At 40.5% G+C, this 26,810-nt stretch overlaps 1 protein-coding gene across 1 annotated transcript in view; it reads left to right on the top strand.

Annotated features, from left to right (window-relative positions):
- The window catches only part of PTEN (phosphatase and tensin homolog), a 53,424-nt gene extending 29,101 nt beyond the window's left edge, over positions 1–24,323 (top strand). Inside the window, exons 6-9 of the mRNA XM_081004569.1 lie at positions 12,858–12,999; positions 14,604–14,770; positions 19,732–19,959; positions 21,496–24,323. Of these exons, the coding sequence (XP_080860695.1) occupies positions 12,858–12,999; positions 14,604–14,770; positions 19,732–19,959; positions 21,496–21,681 (723 nt within the window). The 3' untranslated portion in view covers positions 21,682–24,323. The remainder of the gene's footprint in view (positions 1–12,857; positions 13,000–14,603; positions 14,771–19,731; positions 19,960–21,495) is intronic.
- The last annotated feature ends 2,487 nt before the right edge of the window (positions 24,324–26,810 follow it).

Here is a 26,810-nt window from a genome sequence, read left to right as displayed (position 1 = left end):
CAGTATAATTTTGCTGATGCAGCTGTTGAGGACAGGCTGGGTCCAATTGGAAAGCAAGACACAGCACCATGTCTGCCCTGCCTCATTGGTTAATTATATCTAGGGTTGTCATTTACCTAAATGCATCTTAGTTGATTTATTCTACGAGTTCTAATTGATAAAATCTAGATCTGAAGAAGAAAGCAAACTTTCCATTGATTTTAAATTAAGTGTACTTGTGTCATATGTGTGTGCTTGTGTCTTAGTATGCACTATCTCAGAAGGGTAATTTCTTCCCACAAGAGAGAGGAGGAATACATGCCTCTTTGTAGAAGGCAACTGACACCCATACTTTTATAGGTACTTACATTCCAAATGCTTAAATTTTCAAAATAACTGCTACCCAATTTTTACACAGAACACTCAATCAAAATATCTTATTTGGCTAAATGTTGCATTCCTATTTGTAACAGTTTGTAATGCCATTATTTCAAATCCCCACTGTATGCTTGCACAGTATTTTAAAAGAGATAGAGTGTTCTCAGTTGCATTCAGCTAACTTCAAATTGCCTTTCACTAACCTTTGCCAACTGTTTGTTAGAAATGCTACAGGGAGAGACTGGGGGAGAGGAAACTCAGTCTTAGGTATGGGCAAAATAAAAAAATTCCTTCCAGTAGCACTTTAGAGACCAACTAAGTTTGTTATTGGTATGAGCTTTCATGTGCATGCACACTTCTTCAGATACTTCTTCAGATACCTCCAGATACCTCCAGATAGTTGGTCTCTAAGGTGCTACTGGAAGGAATTAATTTATTTTTATCTTTTATTTCCCCCCGACTATGGCAGACCAACATGGCTACCTACCTGTAATTAGGTATGGCTAGTCATAGGCAGTCATGGGCAGGAATTCCGTTCCAAGATGGCGGCGCGTTCATACGCTGCGGCTCTGAGCCCCCAATACCTCACCTACTCACGCACAAAACTGGTAAACATCGGGCTCACAAGAAAAATAGAGATAACTAGAGAGTTTCAAAGGTCCCACTGTATACCAAACTGCATAGTAAGACCTCCAGGATCTCTATGGATTGTTGACGGGAGGGGGAAGTGCCGAAAGAAGCGAAAGAGAAAAGAGCGAAAGCAAAAACGTGGTTGCAGAGTTGGTCTGTTAACCCGGCTTTGAAAAAGACCCACGAGGCCAGCACTGCCAAGCGTCTTCCTGACCAACAACAGATCTCTCGTCCACAAAATTGACAAACTACAGCTGCTGATGGCAGCAAACAAGCTTCTTTGTGAGAGCTGTGTGGTAATTATTACAGAAACTTGGCTACATTCAGCAGTACCGGATGCGGCAGTTGAGCTGATAAATCAAATAATTTATCGCTCTGATAGAAATAGTGATTCTGGTAAAGCTAGGGGCGGAGGAGTCTGTATTTACATACACAATGGTTGGTGTGTTAACAGCAAAGTAGCTTACAAGTATTGCTCCCCAGATCTAGAATTGATGGCAGTTACATGTCGGCCATTTTATTTGCCTAGAGAAGTAACTGTCATAATTATTATAGCTGTTTATATTCCATCCGATGCTAATGTCAGTGCGGCACTTTCTAAGCTATATGACGTCATCTCTGAGCAGCAGCATATCCACCCAAAGGGCGCCGTTGTTGTGGCAGGGGACTTCAATCAAGCCTGCCTAAAGACGGTTTTTCCTAAGTTTGAACAGTTTGTGAAATTTCCCACTAGAGGACAGAATATTCTAGATCTCGCGTATTCCAATTTGAAACAGGCATACAGGGCGATGCCCTTCCCCCACATAGGCTCATCCGACCATTCTTCAGTTTTTCTATGTCCGAAGTACATCCCTCTCAGGAGAAGAATTCAGTCAGTTATAAAAACAGTTAGAATTTGGCCAGAGGGTGCTCTTAGTCAGCTCCAGGATTGTTTTGAGAGCACTGATTGGCGTGTGTTTGAACATCAAGATCTGCATAGATACACAGATGCTATACTCTCCTATATTAAAGTGTGCATCTAACATCGCAGAGATGCATTAGACTCTATGGGAACTGTAAACCATGGATGACTGCTGAAGTAAGAGGACTCCTGAAAATCCGGGATTCTGCCTTTAAGACAGGGAATATAGACATATACAGAGAGGTGAGAATAAATCTCAAAAAAGGCATTAAGGCAGAAAAATAACAGTATAAGCTTAAGGTGGAAAATTACTTAGCTGATAACATCATGAAACAAGTGTGGCAATGACTGCAGAACCTAACCAACTACAAGGGCAATACAAGGGAACATGGTTAAGACTGATGTCTCATTGGCAGAGGAACTGAACACCTTCTTTGCTCAGGGTGCGGTTGGTTGGGTTTTATCTTCTAGGGATAATTACCCTATCAAACTTTCACCTCTTCCCCATACCATTCTGACCCAAGAGTCCTGGCCCAGAGATGAGATGACTTGTTACTGAGGAGATCTTACCCCTCTATTGGGGAGGCTAGTATGGGGTCTGGGACTCCCACTATTGAAGGGCTAGGGAAGAATGGCGGTGGGGCTAAATATCACTATATTTTGAGATGCAGTGATGCTCAAACCCCTTCCAATCTACGCCCCCCCCCCTTCCCAAAGGACAAGGGTAGGGGGAGCAGGGATTACCAGCCTCCGTCATTGGTGTTGTGCAATGCCAGGTCCATAGGCAATAAAACCGCCACCATGCGTGACTTTTTTGTCTCACAGGGGATTGACCTGGTTTGCGTGACAGAGACCTGGGTACAGGAAGGCGAAGTAATCTCCCTACATGAGATAACACCTCCAGGTTTCTCTGTCCTCCATCAATTGCGGACTGTGGGTCGGGGAGGGAGGAGTAGCATTATTAATCCGGGAGGATTGCTTTTTCAGAGCTCTGGCACCACTGGCGATCTCTGGCATTGAATGTGTTGGTCTCGTTTGGGGCACCAAGGAGAACTTAGCTGTCTGGCTGGTGTACCGACCACCTAGCGCACCGGCTGCCACCCTGTCAGACCTGCTGGAGGTGGCGGCAGGCTGGGCTTTGGAATTTCCAAACCTTTTGGTTTTGGGAGACTTCAACGTCCATGCCAATGCCCCCCCCCCCTCACAGGCTCTGGACCTAGTGACTTCCATGGCAACACTGGGGCTCTCCCAGTTTGTTATGGGCCCAACCCATCAAGCAGGCCACACACTGGATTTGATCTTTGGTGCTGGCATAGATGTGATCATGCTCCCCCCTGTGGAAGTGCCATAGTCTGATCACTATGCTCTGAAAGCCAAGATTGACTTCCAGCTCCTCCCCTGCTTGGGTGGTGAGCCTATTTGGGCTCACCCGCAAAGACTGATGGATCCTGATAAATTCCGCCTGGCCTTGAGGGACCCTGCTCCTCCTGGCGACTCATTAGATGACCTTGTTGAGGACTGGAATAACCAGCTCTTGGTGGCTATTGATGAGATTGCGCCTAAGCGCCCTCTGCGACCCCGTCAAAACCAGGCCCCTTGGTTTACCGAGGAGCTCCGGAAAATGAAGCGGGATCTCAGACGGCTAGAGCGAGTATGGCGATGGACTCGTGAGGGAGCTTCAAGAACATCTTATAGGACAGTTATGAAAGCCTATGAGATGGCTATGAAAGCTGCTAAGAAATCTCACTTCGCAGCTTCCATTGCATCCGCTAGCTCTTGCCCGGCACAACTTTTTAGAATAATTAGGTCAATAACGTCCTTAGGAGGACAACCAAATTTAAGCACAAATTCGACCCACAGCTGTGAGGCATTTGCGAGCATTTTTGCGGAGAAAGTCCTGTTGCTCCGCCGTGACCTCCCTGCCAATTTAGATACAGTGACAGAACTGGAGGCCCCTCGACTGTCTTCGGGTCCAGTGTTAGAACATTTCGATTGGATACTCCCTGCTGATGTGGATAGACTCCTCCAAGTTGGTAGGCCCACCGCCTGCCTCCTCGATCCGTGCCCGTCTTGGCTGATTAGAACGTGCCCAGATATCGCGGGGACCCCCCTAGTTGAAATTATCAATTTGTCCCTTGACACAGGGATATTCCCAGGGGAGCTGAAGGAAGCAATGGTGTGTCCGCTCTTAAAGAAAACTTCACTAGATCCTTTAGATCTATCCAATTATCGCCCAGTTTCAAATCTCCCATATCTGGGTAAGGTAATTGAGAGAGCAGTTGCTGAACAGCTCAGTTGGTTTCTGGACGAAACATCGGCTTTAGATCCATTTCAGTCCGGATTCCGTCCTGGTTTTGGGACCAAGACGGCTCTGGTCGCCCTAACAGATGATCTCCGCAGACAACTGGATCGAGGTGGGTCAGGACTGCTGATTCTTTTAGATTTGTCAGCAGCCTTTGACATGGTCGATCATGATCTTTTGGACCACCGCCTCGCCGATTTGGGGATACAGGCATAGTCCATAAATGGCTGTGCTCTTTTATCTCTGGTCGGGGACAGAGGGTGGCACTGGGGAGGGAGTTGTTGCACCACCCCTTGGTGTGTGGAGTGCGGCAGGGCGCAATCCTCTCCCCGATGCTTTTTAACATCTTTATGCGCCCCCTTGCCCAGATTATCCGGAGCTTTGGGCTGGGTTGTCACCAATATGCTGATGACACTCAGCTCTGTCTGCTGATGGATGGCCATACTGACTCGATCCCTGACACACTGACCAGATGTTTGGAAGCTGTGGCTGGATGGTTTCGTGGGAGCAGATTGAAACTAAATCCTTCGAAGACAGAGGTCCTCTGGCTGGGTCGGGATAGTATGGGGATGAGGGACCAACTCCCTTCTCTTGCGGGGTCCCAATTAGTGCCACTGCCTTCCGTTAAGAGTTTGGGTGTAATCCTTGACGTCTCCCTTTCCATGGAGGCGCAGGTTACAACAACAGCCAAGGCGACATTTTTCCACCTTCGCCGCATCAAGCAGTTGGTCCCTTACCTCTCCCGCCCCGACCTGGCCACAGTGATCCATGCAACGGTCACCTCCAGGCTTGACTACTGTAATTCGCTCTACTCGGAGCTGCCCTTGAAGCTGTCCCAGAAACTCCAGCGGTTGCAGAATACTGCAGAGAGACTCCTCACAGGGTCTCTGCCATGGGAACATATTCACCCAGTGCTTTTCCAGCTGCATTGGCTCCTGGTGGAGTACAGGGTCAGATGTAAGGTGCTGGTTTTGACTTTTAACGCCCTTCACGGCCTAGGACCCTCGTACCTACGGGATCGCCTCTCCTGGTATGCCCCACGGAGGACCTTAAGGTCCATATATAGCAACACCCTAGAGGTCCCGGGCCCTATGCAAGTTAGATTAGCCTCAACCAGAGCCAGGGCCTTCTCAACACTGGCTCTGGCCTGGTGGAACGCTCTGTCTCTTGAGACCAGGGCCCTGCGGGATCTGATCTCTTTCCGCAAGGCCTGTAAGACAGAGTTGTTCCACCTGGCCTTTGGCTCAGAATCAGTTTGATTCCCTTCCCCTTTTTCTTTTTCCTTTCTCCTCCTTTGATGAGATTGCTTCCTAATTGTTTTAATATTATATCTTAATCTTTTAAATTGTATTTTAATCAACTTGTTTTTATTATTGGTTGTTAGCCGCCCTGAGCCCGGTCTTGGCTGGGGAGGGCGGAGTATAAATAAAAAATTATTATTATTATTATAGCATCTACACAAGTTCTGCCAAAAGAAGGTAGGTCTTCCGTTCACAGATGCCGAGCCTCTTCTTCCTTCCAACAGCAGCTCAAATGGTCAAATGGAGTGTAATATAATTGGTATATGATTACTTATTTCAGAATATGAATTTGAGCATGAAGCATGAGAAATAAAGTAGTTGTGGTGCCCATTGGGACTGGTAGGACAGAAGCCTCGCAGTCCCCACAGTAGGTGGAGCCAGAGCCAATGAAGGGCAGAGCCAACTAATTCTTCCCCACCCTCCTCCCAGCTGTGTTCTAGAAGGGCAACACTGAGAGTAAGCAGGAGGAAACTGACAGGCAGGGCCACCTTTCTGATTGGAGGCAAGTAAGCAGGTAGGCAGGACCAGGATAGGACCATTAGCCCTAATAGCCCAGTCTCCACTAGAGAAATATATAAAAAAAACATTACAGATTTGACTACAATAATTTTAAGGATGTTTTGACATTCTACCTTTTTAAATTGTTACCCTATAGGTTCTGTCATACTATATTTTAATCCAAATACTAATTGGCTTTGTGCAGTCCTATATGTAGGAATACACCTGTACAGATTGCCATTGGAACCTAAAAAGTTTTCGGAAATTAGGAGCATTGCCTACCAATCATGCAGTAAACTCACTCCCTCATGGGGATTGGAGGCTGTGATTTCCGCTTTAGTTTCTTCCTGACCACACAGGAAATAGCATCAGAAAGGGACCTCTCTTTGGGAGCTCTGTAAGTCTGTTGTGGTGTTTGAATCTCTTAGTTCACCTTTTCATCAACATAGTGGCTTTCATCTTGCTTCTGTAATAATTGAAACCTTACTTTAAAAATTATGTATTTTTTATTAATTGTTTTCATCGTTTATACCCTGCCATTTAGCCAGAAGGGCTCTCAAAGCAACTTACAAAATCAGTCCTAAGACATGCTGCAAATGCAGTAGTAAATTCTCAGAGTCATTTACATGGCATCTGCTTGGGAGAGAATCCTGTTGTTGACACAAGTAAGAATGGTGAAACTCACCCAGAAAGCTTAACGTTTATTGGACAAATGCTTTTAGGCTATCATGTGGTCGCACTTTCTTTGTGTTCAACACCCTCTCGCATTCTCTTCTGACGGACACTCATTCTGTGTTGTTCATGCAAGCTATAGGGTCCACTTCTTCAAAGACTTTTCATCTGTCCTCTAAGTTGTCATGCAAGCCTTCCACTTTTAAGATGATTAGCTTTAAATTTTTGGCATTGAGATATTTTACTTTTTATATCTTGGCATTGAGATATTTTTTTTCTAGATCTGAAGCTATAGAATCTTCCTTCTTTGTTATTTCTAATTCCATGGCCGCTAAATCTCCCTTGATAGCAAATACAAGGTTACTTTCAAATGCTTATGATTTGGGAAATGGCATCTGGCTCTACAGTAGTTGGTTGCATTGAGTTTGTAATTTCTTCTTTGAAGATATATCTCCTCGAATAAAAACAACTTTATTTCTGTCCTATCAGGAATTTATGTTGGAATTTATGATTCTCCTCCTCCACGTGTTATCCTTATGACTGAGACATAGGCTGATAGTGAGTAGCCCAAGGTCACCCAGGGAGCTTCATAGTTGTGTGGTGATTTTAACGCTGGTCTCCTACATCCTAGTCCATTTATTATCCTTCCATGTTCTAGAAAGGCAAAGAAGTGAATACATTGGGGTGGGGATTATATTATCAGTAGGGCTGAAAGTTTAGGGTGTGACCTTTTTTAGCAGTTTGGCACCTTTAAACAGTTTAGGCTCTGGTCCTATCTGGGAGCCATCCCCATGAAATTTAGTCGGTTTACTTCTGAGCAATGTATGGTTATTGTGACATTAACACACACTCAAAATTGTGACAGCAGGCATCCCTTCTAAATGAAGATTGGACACTTTTCAGTTTGGCTAGGCACTAAGTACCATATGTAACTGCGATGCTTTAGTGTCCACACCTTTGCAAGAGAGGATGGGATAAAACCAAATGGCCCTGCCCATGTGACCTTATTGGCGTCACCTACATCACCTCTTTGGTCATGTTATGTAACCATTGCAGTTAAGCACTTCTCTTTCAAGTCCATTATTTTCAATACACCTCTCACTTCTTATTTCTCCACCTTTCATGTTTGGTGGAGGGGAGTGTGGATATACTTATTAATGCTTGAAAACTTTCCACCCACAAGGTTTGCTTATCTAAGTGCAAACTGCTCTTTCTCTCTGGATTTCTTGATTATTTTCCTCCTAGGGTGCCTCTATGTATAGTACTTAGTAGTGAATCATCTTGATCTTTGATCAAAGTACATGCACTGGCAGGTTGGGCTTCCCATTTGCCTCTGGACAAGATGCTGTGGTTGATATGCCATAGTGAAAAACTTTCTTGTCATATTTAATTTGAGTACCACACCTGGAGTTTGCTCTTCCATCAGTCATAAGTAAACTCTTGGAACCTATGGTTAAGATAGGGTACAAATTGTGACCCTACAATATTGTTGCTTTGCAACTTACTTCAGCCAGTCATATTAGTGAATTTTCAGCTTTGTATGTTAACTCGTAAAGGTAAAGGGACCCCTGACCATTAGGTCCAGTCATGACTGACTCTGGGGTTGCAGCGCTCATCTCGCTTTATTGGTCGAGGGAGCCGGCATACAGCTTCCGGGTCATGTGATTAAACCGCTTCTGGCGAACCAGAGCAGCGCACGGAAATGCCGTTTACCTTCCCGCCAGAGTGGTACCTATTTATCTACTTGCGCTTTGACGTGCTTTCGAACTGCTAGGTTGGGATGAGCAGGGACCGAGCAACGGATTCGAACCGCCGACCTTCTGATCAGCAAGTCGTAGCCTCTGTGGTTTAACCCACAGTGCCACCTGCATCCCATGTTAACTCTTACCTGCTTTTAATCCACTAATTCCATGATTTCCAGCAACAGTTACTCACAACATTTTTCTTCCTCTAAGGTTTCTGGGGAAGAACATGCTGTTGTGCTTGAACTTGCAGAAAGTTTTAGCCATCAGTATTGATAGAATCAGATCCTCCCTTAAATTTCACTCCCTCTTTATTTCTTACGGCAATGGCAAAACTTAACACATTTGATTGTAAATACCGTAGAGTTTGGAAACTAGCATATGTTCCTACATAGGGATATCAGCTCAATTTTAACATCCAAAACTGCTTGTGCCACTAACATGCCTAATTGCTTATATCTGAAATATCTTTCCACTTGTTATTATCTTTACTGGTTGATCAGCTTTATTTGGTTCTAGACAACATTTTTGCATCTTGATAGACCTGCCTGTACTGTATCTGATCTGATCAGTACAGAGGTAGTTGTAAGCATCTTTGAAGTTTGGGTGCTGCAGTACTTTGTTCTTAGAGTATAGAACTTGCATGGTTGCTTCTTGTATCAATTCGGTATTAGTTGGACATGGTTACTTTCCATTAGCAAGTTGAGAGACCTAGGCTGGTAGGGCATGGTCTGGTGTGTGAAATAGCAGTGCTTGATCGTCATAGTATATCAATCTTTATAGAGCTGCTGAGAGGTGGAAAAGCAGTAACCCTATTCAGATTCACCTTGAAAAACATGAGGCATCATGGTGCTAGTGTTCTTGTACAAAGTCTTACATTAATTGCACTAGCATTATAAAATCCAAGGAGCCGTATTTAATTACCCATGATCTCTGAGCAAGCAAGGGCTTCAGGAGGTAACTGGAGTTCTTTAACTTTCTCTTCTTCCATAGCATTGCAGCCTATGAAGAATACGGGCTTCTCCACTGCAATATATTTCAGAGGATAACAGGGTTAATCCTCCAAGCTACCTTTCTTAATAGGATGCATACCTGGAAGCTCTTTAATTCTCTCCACCTTCCCATCCCCTGGTAGCTCTGAACTTGGCAACTATTTCTTTTCACATGGGGTCCAGTAACATTTTTATGCTTTCACTTAGGTCCCTGTTCTCTGTAGTGCTAGTTCAATACATTTCCTGTTGATCTTGCTCATGGGAGGGGAGGGGGGGAATAGGATATGTATGTATTTGGTATTGTGACATAAGGAATTTATTGTAAATACAGTGTTTTGCTTGGAGCCTTGAGGTTTTTGCAGAATTGAGCTGCTTTTTAAAGCGCCTAAAAAGGTTCAGAATTAATCTTGCTTTAGTAGGCTGAACATCAAAACAAATGGAAAATCTCTGAATGTTACAGGTATCAATATTTTTCTCTTCATTTGGAATGCAGAATTGAGGGTACCTTGCTGGAGTTGGATTGTGTATATACCCTCAGAAGTGGATGATTAAGTCAGTGTTATCAGAGTTGAGTTGTCATTTTCAGTACATTAATGTACTGCTATTTAGTGGTTTTCTACAGGTGATATCCCTGGTTCAACATTCTGGCTTGAGGTTTTTTTTTGTCTGAAGTTTTAGTGTTGCATTTATGTTTGGGGACAACAACAATGACTTACAGCTTGAAAAAGAAATCAGTTACATATGAAGAAGAATCTGGAGGATAGAAATGTTACGAACTGTGAAAGTTAATGAGAGAAATTTTCCAGTGATTTTTGTTTCATTTGGATGCAGTTTGGCAAGAGTGAGTCTGAACACTTTACGTAACTATACCTGAATGTATTGATGCTCAGCACTGGTTAAGGTCAAAATGATTTTCTAAACGTTTATTGAACATATGTAAAATAATTCTTTACAGCTGAAAACGCTGGCAGCATTAAGATAAATTCAACAGTGTAAATAAGTCTTGAAGGATGCAATAATGGAATACTGATTGGTATAGTTTTTGTAAAATATGCAGGGATTTAAGATATGTAAAATGAACCGTGGAAAGAGAAGAACGGAAGTCACTGATATCTTAAGGATTTAAAATGAGTATTTGAAATTGTAAAACAGAAAATTTAATAAAAACGAACAACATGATTTTCTAGTTTCTAATCTCAATAAATACCTTGTTTCATTTTGGGCTGAATAGAATCAACATTTGTTTTGAGTTGTACCATGTAAATGGCTTACAGTATTGAACAAATATGGCATAGATTACGAGAACTACCCCTTGTTTAAAATAAATTGTTTTCAGTATACCAAAATATTTTGTATGTGCTGCAAAGTTCGGTCATTAATATATTTAGCTATATTCCAAACTTCTGAAAAATGACTGGTGTGTTTAGAAACTGGAAAATAACATGTCTGTGAATAGAAAATTCTGAAAAATAGTTACTTCATTATAGAAGAAAAAGCCTCCATAGTTTACAATGCAGATGCTTTCATGTGCATGCAGATCAAAGTATAGTGCAGAATGGAAAAATAATGTACAGTCCTGGTTTTGAAAACAGTTTTACGATTCTCAGTATTGGTTTGCAAAGGAAAAGGATAGTGATTATACTATAACTTTCAGCTCTCATGATCAGAATTGGACCTGTACAAATAATCCATCCTATTCTCTGTGTGGAATATATATGAATTTAGGCCTATATTCAGATAAACTATGACAACTCAGCTGTGATTTCCATGACTAAAACAGTTGACTGCACTTTTATTTGTTTTAAGGACTGGTACTTATTTCCATACAATAACAGGAGCATGATGACTAGTGATAGTTGGTGATGTGTAGTCTGTTTTGAACAACTGAACTGGAACTTAATCTTCTGTATTAGTATTAGTATTTTTATACATGGTAAAGCAGAGAAAAGCAGAAGATCAGTGGAGTCTAGTAGAATAAATTAGTGTTATCTTGATGCTTTCTGTGGATACTTCCTGCTACCATTTAAAATATCAGAACTACAGGGCCTGCTGAAATTTCTCCTTCTGACCGTTTCTTCTTATATTTCTACTTCTTATAATGAACTACTTACGTATTTTTGCATGTAACTTTGCTGCAATGGAAGACAGGACCTGGATAATCCACTATTTAATTAACCCCACCCAATGGACTAGAATGTGGTCTAAATCTCCCTTTTAGTTCATCTCAGCCAAAAGAAGGGAACTCACCCTGAAACTCACCTACAGGTGGTACTTAACACTATGGAAACAGGCACTGATATGCCCAGGAACCTCACCAAAATGTTGGAGAGATTGCAGCTCCACAGGCACATACCTCCACATGTGGTGGGAACGCCCCCAAATCCAACTCTTCTGGACAGCAGTCCTACAAGAAATGTGCCAAATAACTAAACCAGTTTTAGAACTCAACCCAGAACTGGCACCTTCCAAGACCATAATGACCACTCACATTATACAGACCTTATAACCCACCTACTCTCAGCAGCCAGAAGCCCCATAGCCAGACACTGGAGAGACCTTTCGGGGTGAACATGGACCAGTGGTACCAAATCATATGGGAAACAGCCTTGCTAGAAAAGCTAACCAATAAACTGGAACTGACACGGGGACAAATAGAAGAGGGCACCTTCACCCCGATATGGCTCCACTTCATCACATACATAGCCCAGCAAGATAACAAGAACCCACCAACAGCAATACAAATCAACCTGGCTTACTTGACCCAGCAAGCCGCCCTCCCATGCAAACACACCCCATTGCAACTAATCACAGACCCTGGGCCTCCAAGGTCTCTCACTACCAAGGAAAAGTAACAAGTGAATAGAAAGATAACCTATCTAGTTGATGCTGACACAAAACCCCGCACGTAAACTGTAAAAAAATATAAATTTCACCACCACCGCTCTTCTTCCTGACCTTATACTGTTCTCAACACTAATATCTCATAACAAAGGTAAATGATCTGTAGAAAAGACTGTACAACTTGTAAAAAGAGACAAGACACGTACTTTTGTAAACCAAGAAAATCTTTAATAATAATAAAAACTAACTGTTGTAGGCAACCAGTCTTTTATGCAGCATCATGGAAGTGAGTGACAGAATATGGAATTAAACTGTTATAAAAGAAGAAGTTCAAGAAACATTGAATATATATAGAAAACCATTCCAAGATTTAATGGGAAAGCATTTACTGATAGCTTTTTTTTTCCTTTTTGGTTACATTTAATTTTATAACATGCTACAGGCTTGCCAATGTTTAAGTGCTCTCATACTGTCTTTGAAGTGTACATATTAAGGAGCATAGGAATTAATTGAGAGATAAGATTCATATTCAGAAATCTATGAAAGTCAAGTAACAAAGCGTGAAAAATGGCATACATGATTAGCATTCTTGATCTTATAGATATTTATTTATTTATTTAGGGAGTAACTATTCCCAGTCAGAGGCGCTATGTATATTACTATAGCTACCTGTTAAAGAATCATCTGGATTACAGACCAGTGGCCCTCCTGTTTCATAAGATGATGTTTGAAACTATTCCGATGTTTAGTGGCGGCACTTGCAGTAAGTATCTTTTCAAACATTTTTACTGTGAGAGGTTGTCTTCTAAAATTTGTATTTACATCTGTTCACTGTTGCTCTCATTTCATAACCACTTTAATATTGGCAGAGTTAGCCATGTCTATAGACGAAGGGTCAGAGTCAACTAGCCTGGTGCACAGTGGAAGCTAGTGTAAGGACTCATACTAGCACAATAGGGCTTTCCTCCTCTGTGCCTCCCACCTCCCTCAGATCGTCTCTGGAGGGTCAGGAGACACCTAAAACAGGACAGGGGAGGCCATTTGTCTGGCAAGTAAAAATGCTTGTGTTGATGGAACTATCGTATTAGTACAACGTTGAATTCCATTTTCTCTCTTCCCTCCCTGCCTGCTAAAGAAATTGGCTGGAGTATTCATTTGTTCACCTAAATGCTTCATTACATTTTTTTTCTGTCGCTTCTCCTTTCAAGTTTAGTTTGTAATTCAGAATGAATTATGAAATTCCCACTCTACATTCCATGTAAGAGGCACGCAGCCTAATCATATGCATGTTTAAGCTGCTCGAAAATAAGTACCAATGAGTTGAATAGAGCTTATTCCCACATATGTATGTATGCATAGGATTGTTGTCTTGGTCAGCAAGCTTATTTTGCTTTTGCTCAAATTCTTGGACAGGCAAGGTAAGACCTTTCCATACTAGCCTTTAGTTCAAGCCATAAATTCTCATTACTGTATTTTCTGGTTTTTTAAAAACTTAACATCATATGATAATATACATAATTGGTGAGTAGCTTTAGAGGTGAGAAGATGGGCTCTCAAGAGAGAAGCTTGCAGCTATTTTGTTACTCCCTGGTCCTTTTTGCTGCTGCACCAAGCCTGGAATTGGCTTATTCTGTCGTCTGACCCATGGCTTATAGTTAAACTCTGTCCTCAGTAAGCACAAGCTGTGTTAGAATGGGAAAAGTAATGAGCTCCCTCGCCACATGGATGCTTGGCAGCAAGAATACCTAATTTTTAAGAGATTCAGTATCTTTACACATGTAATTTGACAATTTGACAAGAGCTTAATTTGTTTCAACTCTATTATATTAACTGTTTGCATTAATTAAAACTTGTATGTGATCAAGTATAAAGAACAAACTTTCTTCCCAGTTTAGAAAAGCATATCTGATTCTTAACAATACTTTGCTGCTATGAGTCTGAAGTGAACAAACTAGTTTGGCCTTCACATGGTCCCAGTAAGCCATAGCTTTGCTTGCCATTATGCAAACCAGGCCATTATGTTAAATCTGTGGTTCTGTTGAGTAGTTCTGTTCCTTGGTTGGCTAGACGTGTTCTAGCTAATTCAGCTGATTAAATTGCCAGTCACTTGCGTTCTAGTTGAGGCTCACTGTATAAACATTCTTCTATAGAAGGCTCTTAAGTAATCCAGTGCTAGATTGATGTATGTATTGAAAATGTCACTGTTCACAACAGACTTAACTTGGAAATGGTTGACTGCTTAGTATAACAACATTCATATTGATAGTCATGACTCAAACACTTTAAAAATACTTGCTTCAAGTAAGTGTCCTTCTAATTCTGGACTTTAAATTAATTTTGAACTGCTTGGCTATTTTTATCATGCAGATCCTCACTTTGTGGTCTACCAACTTAAGGTAAAGATATTCACCTCCTCTTCAGGACCCCCAAGACGTGAAGACAAATACATGTACTTCGAATTCCCTCAGCCATTGCCAGTGTGTGGTGATATCAAGGTGGAATTCTTCCATAAGCAAAACAAGATGTTGAAAAAGGTGTGTTTGTTTTAATCTGAGAAAATATTGATTCCAACCCCCCCCCCCAAATTACTTGCAGTTCAGTCTGCTATTGGTGGCTTTAGGCATTCTACCAAAGTGATAAGGAAGGAGATATGACTCATTTATGCTTTTCTTGTCATTGCTTCTGGATATTGTGTGAAAGGGGACAATGTATATATGCCATCTGCCCACTTAGTATTGTATCAAATGTTATAGGAAGTCAGTGCAGATGACTGATTTCTGCTTTGTTTTCCATGACTTTACCTTAGAGATGTGGACTACCACATTTTGCACTATCTGAAGTTTCCAAACCATCAGTTGCTGAAGTCTTTAGCTTATATATTCATGAATGGTGGTTGTTGAGCCCAAATCAGAAAGAATGGCAACTTGCTAATTAGGTGGTTAAATGTTTCTAAATGCTTCAGTGGACCCACAAGTGCTTCAAGTCTGAGGGTCAAATCGAATATTATGGCAGGCTGCTGCTCACATGTCTGCCCTACTTATGTGTAAAGAATTAGGGTAAGATAGGTCTAATCTTAGCATAAAAGGGAACATGTTGGTACAGTCTTATCTTCTTTTGCTGTTATCATCTGAGCAACCTTTTGTGAAAAATGAGATTGCAGGGCTGAAGCCCAAACATTGCAAGTGGTACCAGTAGTACTGGGCTTGTAAACTGGGGTTTCCCAGCCTTTTCCCACAGCTACAGTCCATTCCCCTTGCCACAGAAAAGCTGTTCTTTGTAGTCAGAGGATATTGGCATGAGATATTGCAATTTTACAAGCTTCTCTGCAGTAATCTCAAGAGGGACTTTGTTAAAAGTCTTACTGAAATCAAGATACACTACATCTACAGTGTTCCCCTGATCCACCTAGCTTGTAACTTTATAATAATAATAATTATTATTAATAATAATAATAATAATAATAATAATAATAATAATTGTCTGGCATGACTTGTTTTTGAGAAACTGATGCTGGGTCTTAGTAATCACAGCATCCTTTTCTAAGTTCTCACAGACTGACCATTTAATTATTTGTACTACAACATTTCCTAGTATTGATGTCAAGCTGACCGGCTACCAGTCAGCATTTCTTAACAGAAATGAGCAAAAACACTGAAACATAATTTCGTAGGACAAGGTTGGCTCAACTGTACCCAGTTTTTCAGCCTGTGCTAATTGAGCTTCTTTGAACAAAAGTAACTTTTATTTTTGAACTGGCTTCAGATGTATTGCATTAACAGAATGTGTTCTGGGATGGAAGCAGCCCAGTTGCACTAGGTCATTGGGAGCACTTTTGAACTGTGCTTTGGTACAGTCGTACCACCTGCAAAGGAAGCTTTCTTTGCTGCTGGTTTTTGCACGATGAGAGTATTTTTTAAAAAGATGTTGCTATAATCGGTTTCAGCACAAATAGAATACAATTTGCATTTCTAGTAAGTTTCATTCCTATTTTTAGCAGCCTCTTGTATCCTATATACCAGAGTGTCCTCTGCCACTGTAATAATGAGATATAGTTGCAGCCAACATCTTTCACCCAGATCATCAACAGTTATCCAAATCAGTAATTCCTAAATAATTCTGGAATCTAGTTATATTGGTCTGCCTTTAGAGATTTGTGGACTTGCCTGGCTTTATGCCCTGAAAGCACAGATGAGTGTGCATTTAAGACATTAGAAGGTTATGATCCTGACTATCACAATGGTGTCTTAATACACATACTTGGAATGTAATTTGCCCTCTTGCATACATGACTACCTTGTATATATACAGGTGAAACTCGGAAAATGAGAATATTGTGGAAAAGTTCATTTATTTCAGTAATTCAACTTAAAAGGTGAAACTAATATATGAGATAGATTCATGACATACAAAGCGAGATATGTCAAGCCTTTATTTGTTATAATTGTGATGTTTATGGCGTACAGCTGATGAAAACCCCAAATTAACAATCTCAGAAAATTAGAATATTAAATGAAATCAGCCTGGACTTAATGAAGCACAGTGGACCAACACCAGCTGATGACATGGCTCCCCAAATCAACACAGACTGTGAAAACTTCACATTGGACCTCAAGCATCTGGCATTGTGTGCCTCCCCATTCTTCCTCCAGACTCTGGGTTCTTGGTTTCCAAATGAGATGCAAAAGCTGCTCTCATCAGAAAAGAGATTTAGGGAGCCATGTCATCTGCTGGTGTTGGTCCACTGTGCTTCATTAAGTCCAGGGTCAACGTAGCCGTCTACCAGGAGATTTTGGAGCACTTCATGGTTCCTTCCACAGACGAGCTTTATGGGGATGCTGATTTCATTTCCCAGCAGGACTTTGTCACCTGCCCACACTGCCAAAAGTAGCAAAACCTGGTTCAATGCCCATGGGATTACTGTGCTTGATTGGCCAGCAAACTCGCCTGACCTGAACCCCATAGAAAATCTATGGGGCATTGCCAAGAGAAAGATGAGAGACATGAGACCGAGCAATGCAGAAGAGCTGAAGGCTGCTATTGAAGCTTCCTGGTCTTCCATAACACCTCAGCAGTGCCACAGGCTGATAGCATCCATGCCACGCCACATTGAGGCAGTAATTGATGCAAAAGGGGCCCAAACCAAGTACTGAGTACATGTGCATGCTTCTACTTCTCAGAGGTCCAGTATTGCTCTATTTGCAGTCCTTGTTTTGCTGATTTCATTTAATATTCTAATTTTCTGAGATTGTTAATTTGGGGTTTTCATCAGCTGTACGCCATAAACATCACAATTATAACAAATAAAGGCTTGACATATCTCACTTTGCATGTCATGAATCTATCTCATATATTAGTTTCATCTTTTAAGTTGAATTACTGAAATAAATGAATTTTTCCACAATATTCTAATTTTCTGAGTTTCACCTGTAGAAAAGCAGTACAGTGGTGCCCCGCAAGTCGAATGCCTCGCAAGACGGAAAAACCGCTAGACGAAAGGGTTTTCCGTTTTGGAGTTGCTTCGCAGGACGAATTCCCCTATGGGCTTGCTTCGCAAGACGAAAATGTCTTGCGAGTCTTGAGATTTTTTTTCACTCCCCCCCCCTTTATCTAAGCTGCTAAGCCTTTAATAGCCTTTTAGCAGCTAATCCGCTAAGCCTTTAAGCCTTTAATAGCCGCTAAACCGCTAATAGCGCTAATCCGTTAAGCCGCTAATAGGGTTGCTTCGCAAGACGAAAAAACCGCTAGACGAAGACACTCGCGGAACGGATTAATTTCGTCTTGCGAGGCACCACTGTATAGAACTATGAAACATCTGACTAAAACAATCAGCACAAACTTTTTTGGAGGGACGGGATGGCAATAGCTTTCTAGTGGAGTGTAAGGCAACATCTTGTTCTTTATCTTCTTTAACATTACTGTAACAGCAAAGTTACTCCTTATAAAAACAATGTTTCTTTAATATGGCAACTTGTTATGCTTTCCTTGCACTGATGAAAAGCAGGTTGTCTCCTTTTTCAACTTAAAAGGCAGAATATACGTGTGAGAAAACGAACAGTTTCTTATAGGAAGTATATCATGGAAAACATTTCTTGAAGGGAATTTGACTGTAGCAATGGATAATTTCAGTATCCCCATTGTCGTTAATTTTATTCCTCGGTTAATGGGTACTTTCGTTTCTTACCAATTGCAGCTACCACTAGCAGTGTCTAATCTACCATACAGACTTTCATGGATGTTTAACATCAGTAGACACACATATCAGAGGTTGTGAATGTTTTGTTTTGTACTAGGCCTGTTTTAATTGTACTTGTACAGAGTGGTGGTACTTAGTTGACGTGATCCTTAATTGTTGGAAAGGCCTCTAATGAATTGTATCTGATGCTGCCACATCTTGTAACCTCCAGGCCTGGATTATGAACCCTGGTTTATAGTGCTCGCTTTTTAAAAAGAGGATGCTCATTACAGTCACTGCATTCTTTTTTAGCTCATGGTTGAATATGAGTGAGAGAAGAACTCAAATCTTCCTCCTTCCCTTCCAACTGCCATCCATACCTTTTTCTGCACCTATCCATTCACTTGACAGTGGTGGCTGCTGCAGCAGTAGCAAAGGAAGATCTATCTCTTCCTGCTCCTCCAGTGACACTGGTGTCATGCTGTACCAGTAAACTATGTACCAGCACTTGTATAAAGTGGATATACAGCTTACCTTCTGCTGGAAAAATGAGGGAAGCTGAGGATGATGTGACCTCATCACAACCTCAATGCAATCATCACAAGTTCAACTTATAATTACTCCTGAAATATGTGAAGCCACTTCTCAATTTTTAAGGAAGTGGGAGAGAAGAGGAAGAAAAAGTTCAGTTCCCCAGGCCAATAAAGAGTTGGGGTGGGGTGGGGATGTGTTAAAATTCTTGCCATGGTAGTTACAGTTAGGGGGACAGCATGCTCCTAATTCACATGTTTCATCTCATGATTTTGGCTGACCAGATTTCAGGATGTAACAGCTGTGTATACAGGTATACATAAATTCAGAGTGGGAAGAGCATGCAGTGAATTCTAACACATACAGCCTTCTCCCCAAGATTGGAATTAGGGGTAACCTCCCCAATTTTTCATATCCATTGTGTCATCTGCCCTCTTCTCAGAGAAGGCCTTATACGCAGCACTGATCATCTGGTCTTTGTGCCAGTTAGAAAGCTACTTATTATTGCAGTCAATTTTCAAGCGGTAAAAAAGAGGAGAAAAGATTTTGAAATTAAGCACTCAACAAAATTTTAATGAATAATCATGCTAGGCATTGGGGCAGCTCTACCAGAAAGGAGGGCAGTGGAGGTATATGTGTCAGTGCAAAAATGAAGATGGGGGAAAACTCTCCCCACCATAAAACTTCTTGTGTATCTGTGTATGTATTCGTGTAGCCAAATTTCAATAGAATATATTCATATTGTGCCATGTTTATGTTATGTTAAAACAAGTTTTTTCTTTTTGTCTCTAGGACAAAATGTTTCATTTCTGGGTAAATACATTCTTCATACCAGGACCAGAAGAAAATTCTGACAAAGTAGAAAATGGAAGTCTTCTTGGAGATCAGGAACTTGATGGGATTTTCAGTACAGAGCGTTCAGATAACGATAAGGAATATCTAATACTTACACTAACAAAAAATGATTTGGACAAGGCAAATAAAGACAAGGCAAATCGTTACTTTTCTCCAAACTTTAAGGTAGGTATATTCAAAGGCATCAAAGAAACTTGAAGTGTACTCAGAGAGATTGAAAGTATGCCATGCATAGTAAATCCGGGATCTTATTGTACAGTGGTACCTCTGGTTATGAACTTAATTTGTTGCGGAGGTCCGTTCTTAACCTGAAACCGTTCTTAACATGAGGCGCGCTTTTGCTAATGGGGTTTTCTGCTGCTGCCGCGCGACTTCCGCTCACATCTTGGGGCAAAGTTCACAACCAGGAGCATCTAATTCTGGGTGAGCGGAGCTCATTACCCGAAGCGTTCGTAAGGAAGACGGTACACACCCCAAGGTTCCACTGTATACCTTAAGGGTAAATGTGTAACAACCCAGCAATGAATTTATTTATTTAAAATACTTTTAGCCCACTCTTCATCACAAGTGATCCCAGGATATGGTACAAAAACACAACTTAAAAATAACATCCACCTGCCCAATATAAAATGAGAGTGGCAGCTTCAGAATCAGTATCATAAGATTTCCAGCGGACTGCACTGCATCTTCCAGGGCACCCCTATGTAAAGCATATTATAGTAATCTAACTGGGAGTTACTAGAGCATGAATTACTCTGGCAATCCTACCTCTGAATATCAATAACAGGAAGATGTTCAAATTTGAGAGAATTTTGTGTTAAACTGTTTTATTTGTATGTTAAAACTACTATTACACTGACTTGTTTTCCTCTTTCATTTGTGTTCTCCGTACCTGCATACAAATACAGCAAGAGCTGATTTTGGCAGAACCCAAGCTGAATTCTGTTAATTGATGTGAGGGGGAAAAATAGCTTCCTTTTACAAGTCTATTTCAGAAGCACACATTTAATAAGTACCGTATTTTTTGCTCTAGAAGGCTCCCTTTTTCCCTCCCAAAAAGTAAGGGGAAATGTGTGTGCGTCTTATGGAGTGAATGCAGGCTGCGCAGCTATCCCAGAAGCCAGAACAGCAAGAGGGATTGCTGCTTTCACTGCGCAGCGATCCCTCTTGCTGTTCTGGCTTCTGAGATTCAGAATATTTTTTTTCTTGTTTTCCTCCTCCAAAAACTAGGTGCGTCTTGTGGTCTGGTGCGTCTTATAGAGCGAAAAATACGGTACTTTGTTAGGCTTTTCTTAAGGTTTCCGGGATCTTGCTAAAATCTTTTGATAGAGTAGTTAGTGACCAGATCCTGAGTAGAATAACTGTTAGAATAACTACGAAGAAGCTAAAAATATGGGGCTTTCCCATATTAATAGAAGATTGAATCAGTCACTCTAGAAGAAATGAAAAATGTAAGATACTAATAAGCCTTGAAATTACTGGTGCTGCCTTAAAGATCCCCAGTTAATCACATAAAGTACTTGCTATTTGGGTTTCTGTCTAGTGTTAATGCCTAGGTTGTGATAATATTCTGCATTCACTTTTCTCGTTCATAACAGTGCTGTGCACAGATGACCACACAAAGAACTACAGATGCAGGGAGCAACCTATTCCTTCTTTTCCAAGCAAATATGGACTGATATCTTTTGTCTTTTTTTCTAGGTGAAGCTATTTTTCACAAAAACAGTAGAAGAGCCATCAAACCCAGAGGCTAGCAGCTCAACTTCAGTAACACCGGATGTTAGTGATAATGAACCTGATCATTATAGGTATTCTGACACCACTGACTCTGATCCAGAGAATGAACCTTTTGACGAAGATCAGCATACGCAAATTACAAAAGTCTGAATATTTTTTTTATTTGGGAAAAAATACCACAAAGAAGAAAACTTGAATAAACTGAATTATGGACCTTTTGAAATGGCAATAGGACATTGTGTCACAATTATCAGTTGTAGGAACAGTTCTTTTCCTGACCAATCTCATTTTGCCCTATGAAGTCTCTGGGCTTGACACTTCTTGTCCAGTTGAAAAAAAAGGTTACGTAGCTATGTTGTGTATATACCTTTTCGTGTCAAGAGAACATTTAAACTTCAATTAGGAAAACACAAAGATGGCACTTTCCCATTTGATTCCAGTTTTATAAAAGTGGAGACAGATCTGATGTGTATACGTAGGGAATTTTCCTTTTGTGTTCTGTCACCAATTGAAGTGGCTGTAAAGCTCTTTCTAATACACAGGTTCACATCCTGCCCCTTTCTTTGCACTTATGTGGCAACAGATAAGTCTGCAGTTGGCTTGGAGAAGTAACGGGTTTTACTACATTCAAATGCATGTAATATGGGTAGGAGAGTGGAAAGAGAAGCTCAGAAAGGATTGTTTTGTGCTGGACCCTGGACTGTGTACCATTTCCAGCTTACTTACATGCATCTCTTTAGCATGCTACAGTAATAAATCCTGGACATTTGAGGAATCGCCGCTGTCACTGCTTGTTTGTGCATTTTATTTTTTTTAAAGCATAATGGTGCTAGAAAAGGCAGCTAGAGGGAGTGGTTCTGTATTAGGGGTACAGGAATGAACCTTCTACAGCATCTTAAAAGATCTACAAATGAAGGGATATGAAAATTTGGTTACATGTGAGACACCGTAACAATGACTTAACCATACAAATGTGGAGGCTGTCTACCAGAAATGGGCTTACACAGTTGTTTGTGTGTTATAGTTGCCATGCCCCCAGCTGTGGATGATAAATGTTGAAGTAATATTTTTTCTAAAAAAAGAAAATAAAAAAAATCCTTGTCTTTCAAACATTTGGAACTGCTATTTCGAATTTCATGGTGTAAAATCCCATTGGTTTACTGGAGTAAAACTTGTTTATTATTGTCCCATTTGAGTAAAAGAATTTGGAATAATCCATTTTTCCTAGTCCGTTAGCATTGATAACAAGGGTATATATGGTAACTAGTCAAGGCAGAACTCAGGCTGAATACCGAACAAAGGGGCAGCATGCTGCTTCAACATTCATTGGCAAATTTGCTCCCTTTTCTAATCTGTGTAGTTGCGTGCCTATAACTTCATATTATTTTTAGTGGAACTTGCGTGTAACTGCACAGGATCACAGCTTCCATCTATTACGTAAACTTTTTTCAAAGCTAATGTTCAGATTTCCTCAGATTCGATCCAGTTCTACAATACCATAGATGGACCTTATTGGCGAGAGGTGACAACCGTGTCACCGTTGACTTTCTCCTGCAACTTACGTTGAGCCTGATTTATGTTAAGACAATTTGAAAGCCACATTAGCCAACTAAAAAGTTTGTGCTTTAAAATGTTTGGATGTTGACAGTGTTCGGTGTCTTGTACAGTTCTACTGTGTAACATGGGAGGGTCAGATTGGAAATATTTCAGTGGCCTTTTGCACTGTTCTTCCTTTGGAATGTGAAGGTCTGAATGAGGGTTTGGATTTTGAATGTGTCAGTGGTTCTGAGAAGCCTTGCTTACGTTTTTATGGTATAGTCATTGGAAAAGGAAAATGGTATTATATATATATTATATATATAATATATATTATGCATACTCTCCTATACTTTATTTCAGCTACCATCCCCATAGAACATGGCAAGAATTACTATGACTGAAAGGTTTGAGTCCTAATTAAAACTTTATTTATGACAGTATTCATCATTTAGCTTGAAAATGCATTCTTGTAGGTAATTTCTTGAGTTTCTGGACTGTGTGCTTAAATTCTTGGATGTGCAGCAGCTTACATGTCTGAAATTACTTGAAGGCATCACTTTGACAGGAGCTTACTCTTAGGCCCTGTGCCATCCCTCATCATCTGTAGCCCCATTTAAAATAGTTTGTCACAGTAGTTAAAGGGCAGTTGTATAAAATAGCACCAAGGTTATATGCTGTGGCACAAATTGTAAACTGAAGGGATGTTTACATGCAGCATCAGTTGTTTTCAGCTTTAAGGAAAAAGAGTTTGGGGTGCCAGTGTGCAGTTCCATGTTTAAAATTCTAGCAAACGTGCAATATGTTAACGATGCCTGTGGTTGCCACAAAGTGCCTCGTTTACCTTTTTAAAATACTGTTAAAATGTGTCATGCATGCAGATGGAAGGGGTGGAACTGTGCACTAAAAGGAGGCTTTAACTGCAATGTTTGGTAGAGCTGCCTCTTTACTCCGCCAGTTCAAAATTCTCAGTCTGTTTTCATATAGAATATTATATATATATACATATATATATACACTAAGAAAAAAAGTCTGTTAAGCAGCCTTATTCTGATTCAGCCTCTTCAGATACTATTGTGCTGTGCAACAGTGGCTCTGTGTGTAATGCTATGCACCGAGGATACACAAAACAAGAAAATGACATGTACAGGATAATGTCTCATACAAATCAGATGTCCGTTTGTTATTGTGTTTAACAGCCCTTTATCGTAGTGTTAAAACTCCACTTAAAACTGATTAAAGTCTCATTCTTGTCACTGTGTTGGGTGTATTATTATATGGAAGCACATGGAATAAAATCACTTATATTTCAGTAAAATAATGAAAAGCACATGTGATTAAAAGCCCGGTGATTGCTTAATAGAGACGAACACGTCTCTATACCCAAATTTCATTGGGAGGAAAAATTGGTGGGTTTTTGACAATTTGTGAATAGACTAGTGTAGGAATATGAATATGACTACATAATTTGGTTTTGTATTTTTGAATCTTCTGTAATAACTTCAGTATGGTGAACTTCTTTTTTCTGGTGCATGAAAGAGGGCATAGCTTAGTGGGGTAAAGCTCAAGCATTACATAATAAAGTTCTAGGTTAATACAGAGCATATCCTCAATGGCTGTTTTTAGTACTGTAGTTGCAAGGACGAGAAAAACCTGTTTGAGACCTTAGAGCTAAGAAAGACAGTGCTCTGCTAAATAGGCCATTGGTCTAAAATGGTTATTTGGCAGCTCCTTTATATCTGTGCAGATCTAGAGCAATTAAACTATTCCTGTTCATTCTAATATACATCTAGCACAGGACAATTTGCACACCTAGCTATTTTCATGGTAAACTGTCAGCATGAATACGTAAATGAAACTTGAACATCCGGGATGGGTTAATTTTGTAGCTTTAAAAATATTACCACCAGAAACAAGTATTTATATCAACCTGTTCCTATGTAAGAAATCAAATGCTTTGATGCATTGTTTCAGAGGTGACTGCTACTGAACAATCAATTTTTTCCCATTGGTCCAGAAGGGTTTTTGTTGTTAGTTCTTTGTATTTAATGTGCTCAAAAGATAGCCTATTCAGATCTTAAAGTGGACACTATATATTGCTTTACCATTTTTTATAAAGCGTGAAGAAAGAAAACTATATGCTTTTGTTAAATTAGGTAAGATTGTCTAATTTCTAGCGTTGCCATGTTAGTGTTCATTTAATACCTTAAGTTGTGAAAAGCTGTATGGGGCAAAGATTGCTCCTAATTGTCCTAGACCTTTGTACAATACTTTCAGAATAATACGAATGTATGTCTAAAACCACAGAATAGTGTTAATGGAGGCTCAGAGCAGCCTTGTACTGTAACCGTTCCATGTTTACATGAAGTGAAAACTGAAAAGTTGAGCCTTATGATACACTTACATTTCAGATTTTCTCCATTTTGTGATGCATAGTCCCAAAATCATGTTGGAGTGCTTGCTTATCTGTTGGTTTAAAAATCCCTAACCTTTCAGTTCTTTCCCACAAGTAGTGAAGCTTTTGATAGTAACACTTGAAGAAGAGAGAAAAAAGACCCATGTATTGCTCATTATATATTACCTAATTTCCCCTTTCATCATATGGAAACATACATTCTAAATTGAATGAGGACACAGCTGTCCTTTTCAGACATTCTGTAAGTTCCACCTTTAAAGTCACACCTCTCTTGCTTCCACTTCCACTGTGATGAATGTAATTCCCAGAGTATGGTCTGAAAGTGCATGAGCCTACCTTCCTCTAAAGCAAAGCAGGCCTTAGTCTGGATGGGTGGCTGCCTAGAAGCCGCATTTGGTTTGAATTTCATGACCGAAGAAGTGGGATATAAATGTAAGAAAAATTAACAACTGCAGAATGTTCTATCAAGGTTCTAAACCCTGTAAGGAGCCTCCATCAGAAAAGATACTCTGCTGCATAAAGTATGCTTAGCACGGTGATGGGAGCAGGAGGAGGAACACAATTCTGGGGGTCTGGGCTAAAACCTTTGCCATTTCCACCATGGTTTTCCTTCTGCATGCACATAATGTGTGAAGAGGGCTACACTGATGACACGTTTATCTGAAGTTCTTGCATACTTTAAAAAAATGTTTTTATTTGGTTTTCATGGTACAGGAAGTACATTTTGAGAAAACAATTGTTGCAACAGTAAACAAATAACTTGCCCCGATAAAATTACAGACTTTTCAAGTATAAAATACCGGTATGCAAAATATATGAAATTAACTGGTAGTTAACCCAGTGTTGCTTGGGAATGATAAGAAACCAAAACAACACAACAGCCTCCAAGATTTATTAATGGATTGTTTGTTGATTTCTGGGCTATACACAAAGCCCAGGTCCGGGGTGTTTCAGAGGGGAGGGATCATGGCAGACTGAAGGTTTCTCATCGGCTTCTTATTGATGGACATAGTGTAGCCTTTGATGATAGCCAGACACACATTTGTCAGTTTTCACTTCAGAAAAGAAGTTGAAACGAAGGAATGGAACTGTTGCTTTAAAAAGTTTGTTCTTTGTGAGATAGGGAGATTGCAAATTTTCCTGCCTTGTGGGTTGAGTGACAGGAGGCCAAGGACTGTCATCTTGCCCAAACCATGCTGCAGTCCTATTATGGACACTGACCGCAAACACGTCCCTTTCTTAATTATCTTCGGAACAAGATAATTTACAACTCGGAAGTGTTTCTGCGTCTGCCAGTGAAAATTGGTAGGTTAACTGCTTTCTGGAA

The sequence above is a fragment of the Podarcis pityusensis genome (genome assembly GCF_964106645.2).
Source record: "Podarcis pityusensis genome assembly, chromosome: 5".
NCBI classification, from domain to species: Eukaryota; Metazoa; Chordata; class Lepidosauria; order Squamata; family Lacertidae; genus Podarcis; species Podarcis pityusensis.
Note: the sequence above shows the minus strand (reverse complement) of the source record. Positions and strands in the feature narration are given on the sequence as shown.